We start from the raw sequence: 6,159 nt of genomic DNA, 5'->3' as shown, positions 1-6,159 counted from the left end.
TATTTTATCTAGTTTTCTGTATAGCTTTCATTAAACACTAATGGTATACCTGATTGTTTTATTGTCATTTTTAGCTCTGTATTTTATTTTTAAATCTACCTCATTTAGTTTTTATTCCATTCTGTTTTATCGTCTTGTCAGTCACCTGTGAAGCACTTTGTACTGCACTTGACTGTATGAAAGGTGCTATATGAATACATTATTTGATTCATTGAATGATGGTAGGCAGCTGGCAAGTTATTTATCTTGAGCCAATGTCTGCTTTAGTTTAACCTTTCCCTGCCATTTAAAATGGAAGTAAGCAGTGAGTATTATATGTGTTCATGGATTGGACAGTGTATTTGTGAACTTCTTGTGGATGTCCTAACCATTAGCAATGACGTTGAAACAAACACTAAAAAGATACAAAAACTATTTATTAATTTCCAAGAAGTGTACAAAGATCTGCTGAGAAGTAGTTTATATGACAGGTAAGGAATAGACATCTGATGGGGGATTCACTGCTAACAGATTTTGAAAGCATGTTGACGTGGTTGTGTGTTATTTACTGTGTGCTCATCCTAGAGTGGAGGGAGACAGCTCTGCTCTCTGACAGTAAACAGCAGCACTATCATCTGGTCCCACACTGTTACTGTGTGAACAAGCTCCAGATCGGACTCTGAGCGAAGTGTGATGGTCCCCCTGGAGGCAGATGATTGGCTCTCCCTGGGGAGGAGACGGTGCTTTGTGGAGTGTCAGTTGTTCTGGGAGGCCTGCTGCATGATGACTGAACACAGACTCAACATCTGCAGGTACTCGTCTGCTCCGTCTGACAGGCACTTGCCCACGACCTGAAGACACAAGCACATTAACTTCTATATGACAGACTCTGTTATGCAGTGAGATTTTCTTCACAAATCGCCACCTGAATACAGCTGATTACCCCTCTGTCTCTCCTGAAGCTTGATATCATATTTAATAAGAATGTAATAATCCCTGTGTGTCATCACTGCAGACCCACTCACCGCCATCTTCTCTGTGATGGCTGACTTCTGCTTGTCGCTTAGGTCCTGCTCCTCTATGATCGACTCGTGGAGCTGACTCAGGATCTGTGTGGCTGCGTAGCCTTCATCTACCATGTTCTGACAGAGGAGAAATTCAGCAGGTGAGGATGTGATGTTACAGGGAGTGAGGGAAAGCCAGCGCAATACACATTCACTGCAACTGCAGATGAAAAGTGACTTTTTTTAAAAAACGTTTAACGTATTCTTTATTTATTTTTAATGATGAAATATTTCAAACCTGAAACTTTCAGCCAGAACTCTCATTTAGAGCAGCTAACAAGAAAACAAATGCCTGTCAAAAACAAATGGACAAAGCGCTGACACCCACCCTGACCGCAACCTCTAGTTTCTCAAATGTGCCTTTGAAGCAGATCTGGAGCAAGCTGTCAATCATCTTGGGAGGAACGACCTATGAAAGAGATGAGAGACATGACTGGAATGAGGCAGAGGATGAGGAGTTTCAAGTTGTGCAGGAAGTTTCAAACAGTGAAATTAATAAATGGTCCATCATCAGTTCCTACAGCCTTCTATATGACACAGAAGTGCGTCTCACCCCGGCTATTTCGATGATGGCACGCTCTGTGATCTCCTTGTTGACACTGAGGCGCGCAGCACTCTGCAGGAAGGTGATGGCTTTCCGCAGGTCTCCCTCAGACACCCTCACCAATGCTGCGATACTCTGGACGAACAGAAACAGTCATCACACCTGGACTTCAGCAGCTGTACAAAGAAAGCATTCTCTGCCAGACAGCAGCATGGTGAAAGGTCCAGCGTGTAGGATTTTGTGGCATCTAGTGGTAAGATTGCAGATTGCAACCAACTGAAACCCCCTTTCTTCCCATCTTAAAACTGAAATCTTTCTATAGTTTCCTAATGTGCTCTCTTAAGGGTGCTGGGTAGGGTTGAGTGATATGTTAAAATATTCCAACTGTCAGCCCAACAACCAACCATTGCCCATATATTCGCAAGCCCTGAAACCACATGTTTTGTATAGTTTTTGTCAATTTTTTGGTTCTGCTCAGGTTAACAGCCCCCTCTAGTAATGTTTAGATTCCTCATTTTTCAACTCTTTGATTATTTTTAAATTGCTCTACTCCTTTTACATCAACACAACAGTTGATCAGCACGTCAACAGTTCGTATAAACACTCTTAGAACACACTCTCAGCCTTTAAGATCAAGTATCGTAGGGCCAGAACTAAAAGGCAACAATAAATCTTTTTTTCCTCGGTTTGGACCAAATAAACCAAACTACAGCTAACCGCAACACCATCACATTCTCTCTCTTTTACCTCACTGGTGTACTTGAGGTTCTCCTTCTCACAGATCTCCAGCAGGCGCTTTTCTTGGATCTGATTAGCTAGAGGTTTGAAGCGAAACTTGGAACATCTGGAGGTCAGAGGCTCAATAATCCTAGAGAACACACAGCAGGGTCGGGATCAGTCACGTGCAGAGTGTGTCTGTGTGTCTGATGACTTTGAGAAGTCTGCTAACCTGCTGATGTAGTTGCAGATGAGGCAGAAGCGGGTGGTGCGGGACTCCTTTTCCATGGTTCGCCTGAGAGCGGCCTGAGCCGCTGACGTCATGGAGTCCGCCTCGTCCAGGATGATGATCTTGAAAGGAGGACACAACTTCCCACTGCAGATACAAACAAACACAGTGTGGAATTTATAACTGAAACTATTCATTAACACCGAGGGCTTTTTACTCAACTCAGGAAAATTGCCATGTAAGGAATACATGTGACACAATGAATGCTGACTCACTCTGAGCGAGTCCCGGCCACGGTGAGCTGAGCAAAGTTCTTGACCTTCTCTCTGACGACCTGGATGCCTCGTTCATCAGAGGCGTTGAGCTCCAGCACCCTCTGTTTGTACAGCTCTGGACTGCAGGACGAGGAGGGACATCCATGAACAGAAAACAGGTGCACGGCAGGACTTTCTGCAAATGCAAAGAGCTACAATCTGTGCTCTGTTAATAGTTCACTCACCCGTAAAGTTCTCTGGCAGCAGCTAAGATGGTGGAGGTCTTTCCTGTTCCAGGGGGACCATAGAAGAGCAGGTTGGGAAGCTGCAATTGAAGCACAACTAGTGAGACTGTGCCCTGCTGGCTTTGTAGGACGACACAGAAAGGATGCACCGTTTAGCTGATGTTTGTGTTTGTGGACTGCTTTTGTGAATACCAATGTCATTTCTTATATATATATATATATATATATGTGTGAAGATTCATTACATAAATAATGCTGCACAATAAATAGAGGGATTCAAATAGACCCCATGACTGGGGATCTGTATCGGCTGATACTGCTTCCAGTGATTGGCGATCGGCCAAAAAAAACCCAATTGGAGCACCCATAGAGGACACGCATCTTAAATGACTTAAGTACAACTGTCATGCTCACAGACACTTCCAAGTGTGGACAGAAGTCTTGTATAGTCTATATTTTTCTTATTGTCTACTAATAAGTATAGTATGTGTATCAAAGCCTAATATATGTCCTTCCCCTGCGCCACAGAGCTCTATTAAAAACATCAGTTTGAACAGTTTTGCCTTGTCATGACCACCATCAGATTCATGTCTACGACCCCGAAGTGACCTGCATGCACAGATGAAGATGAAGACATGACATCACACGCAGCACACTGTGTTTACGTAAAACTTGAACAGAATTGTCACAGCCCAAATACTAATTAAGTTCAAAACCTCACTGAGGAGCTCCATCAACGGTGTCTGCCATGCCATTGTATTGATATTGCCGCGTTCCGCCTCCTCAGCTGTGGAATTGTGACGTCTGTTTCACTTAAATGACGTAAAAGTCGGATGAAATGCGACATGACCGTTCAGATTGAGGTCGCTTTGAAAAACATCAGATATGTATCCGATTTAGGACCACATATGAAAGTGACCTGGATCTGATTGAAAAAAAAAAAAAATTTGGATAAAAAAATCAGATATGGGTCACATATGGGCAAAAAAGTCAGATTTGGGCCACTTTTGCCTGCAGTGTGAACGTAGCCCTAGTGCATGCACAGCAGCAGCACCCCGACTCTGTTTGACTGGAATCAGTTCCCCTGTCCTACTAATAGTCGAGTTAACTGTCTAGTACTAACTGCTAACAGGCTGCTGCCATGAGCTGGTTAGTGGTCCTATTAGCTGACTGTACCCGCACTGAGAGCTCGAAGTACCAGGGCAGGTTTATTTACACTAGCAGGAGCTTTGAGCTGCCAGTGAGTGGGGCCGGAATGAGCACCAAAACAAGAGTGGGGCAACAGAGCTGGGCTCAGCAGCCTCCCAGTGACCGTAGCCGGGGCCGACACCATCAGGAGCCAGGTGATTTACAGAGGCTCTGACCAGGACTAGACACAGTGGGTTCAGGTGGAGAAAGGAGAGTTTTTTGATTTGTAAGTAACGTTATACATTATTCATCGTATCTTGGAATTATTTTATTTCAATGTTTTGAACAACCAGATTGCGTGATGTTATACTGTGTTTAAATTGTAAATTTACTAAATGAATGGACAACTACCAGTCAGCTAGTAAACTCTTTAGTCAGGGACAGCACTATTAATTAGTATCATCAGTAACACCTGTGTGTACCCTACTATTTCATGTCAAAAGGCTGGTGCTTTCTGGCTCCAGACAGTTCAGAACCCCGTGTCCCCTCTGCATGACTAACAGATGTGAACTAACTCTTTAATCTTAAAGCATTGTGATTCTAATGTAGTAGGGAAATTAAATGCAAGTTCATCTCTATACTGTAATTAGTTCCACCATCATTCATACCTGCAGCTACGGGGTTGATGAAAGTGTAAGTGAAAAGTCTGAACAGGTCGCTTCAGCTCTAGAAACATGTTCCTGCTGGATGATACTTGCACTTGGGATACAGGGGTCTGTAAAAGCCACCATAAGAAGCTGATACTTACATCTGCTCCTTCCAGAGACTTCTTCAGCACAGCTACCACCTCCTCCTGAAAGGCCACTTCATCCACACACTTCGGCCTGCTGCAGAAACACAGCCTGTTAATATTCATTAAGCCTGTGGGCTCTCTAATTAATCAGACACATCTGATATAGCCTTGCAATGTTTGATGCATCATCAGCACAGATTATACACACCGAGTGGCCACTTCATCAGCTACTCCTGATCGAATGCAATCCAATGACAGTTTTGCCATAGCGTCTGTCTTTATGTAGCTATGTAAAGATATAGTGGAGTCATAGTGTCCTGAGCAGAGAATGGCGTCACACCCCGTGGATTAAGGATTTATTTCCACCAAAGCACAGTTGGTGATTGTTGGAACAGTGGAAAGACTAACTGAGACCATTCTGGTGAGTTTTATTTTGTTTCTGTCTACTTTGAATGAAGTTATGATGTTACAATGATATGTGAGGTACATTTTTGTCTATGGAGTCTGGTGGTAAATGATCTGAGAATAACAATCTGAGTCTGTCAGTGGCAAAAACAACTTTCAGTGGTCGTACTTTGACAGGTGTATTTGCCCCCACAGATCAGCTAACATTGCATGACAGCCAAAGCAGCCTGTTTTGCAGCTATTTTCTCATTTAACTCAAGTGAAATATGGGTTTATTTTGACTAAACCAGCATTAGTGAGTGTTGGATGGAGGAAAGACTAACAAAGACGGTGTTGGTGAGTTTTATTTTGTTTCTGTTCCATTTATGGATTTTCTGTGAGGTAAATATTTGGTTTTGTCAATGGAGTCTGGTGGGCTGTAGTGTCCATTGTTTTGGTCTGAGATGCTGGTGTTCTAGTGCAAAACCTAGTGGCAAGTTCATTTTGTATAACCCTTAAAGTTGTTGTTGTACTGGACTACATTATATTAAGTATAATAAGTGTGTAAAATTTTGTATCCCTCCCATTTATAAACATGGGTCAGAAGAATGTTGAAAACACCTCAATATAATGCAGTCCCGAACACCACTAACTATGACCTAATTGCTAAAACATGAATGAACGCCTCTACGACAGTGTAAGTAAGTAAGTAAGTAAAGCTTTATTTATATAGCACCTTTTTGACACAGAGATCCAAAGTGCTTTCCAAACAACAAATAAATAAACATAACAACACACGGAAAACAAACAAAGGAAGATAAA

The 6,159-nt window shown here is 42.7% G+C and overlaps 1 protein-coding gene across 2 annotated transcripts in view; it reads right to left on the bottom strand.

Annotated features, from left to right (window-relative positions):
* Positions 1–399: 399 nt before the first annotated feature.
* rfc4 (replication factor C (activator 1) 4) overlaps positions 400–6,159 on the bottom strand; it is a 7,848-nt gene continuing 2,088 nt past the window's right edge. For both annotated transcript variants that reach the window (XM_035654040.1, XM_035654041.1), the window contains exons 3-11: positions 4,969–5,047; positions 3,033–3,112; positions 2,809–2,928; positions 2,537–2,680; positions 2,335–2,455; positions 1,597–1,722; positions 1,372–1,452; positions 1,005–1,121; positions 400–830 (exon numbers count right to left, since the gene is read on the bottom strand). In XM_035654040.1, coding sequence (XP_035509933.1) covers positions 735–830; positions 1,005–1,121; positions 1,372–1,452; positions 1,597–1,722; positions 2,335–2,455; positions 2,537–2,680; positions 2,809–2,928; positions 3,033–3,112; positions 4,969–5,047 — 964 coding nt within the window. In that variant the 3' untranslated portion in view covers positions 400–734. The remainder of the gene's footprint in view (positions 831–1,004; positions 1,122–1,371; positions 1,453–1,596; positions 1,723–2,334; positions 2,456–2,536; positions 2,681–2,808; positions 2,929–3,032; positions 3,113–4,968; positions 5,048–6,159) is intronic.

The sequence above is a fragment of the Morone saxatilis genome, unplaced genomic scaffold (genome assembly GCF_004916995.1).
Source record: "Morone saxatilis isolate NCDOM2014 unplaced genomic scaffold, NCSU_SB_2.0 Contig12, whole genome shotgun sequence".
Classification (NCBI taxonomy): Eukaryota; Metazoa; Chordata; class Actinopteri; family Moronidae; genus Morone; species Morone saxatilis.
Note: the sequence above shows the minus strand (reverse complement) of the source record. Positions and strands in the feature narration are given on the sequence as shown.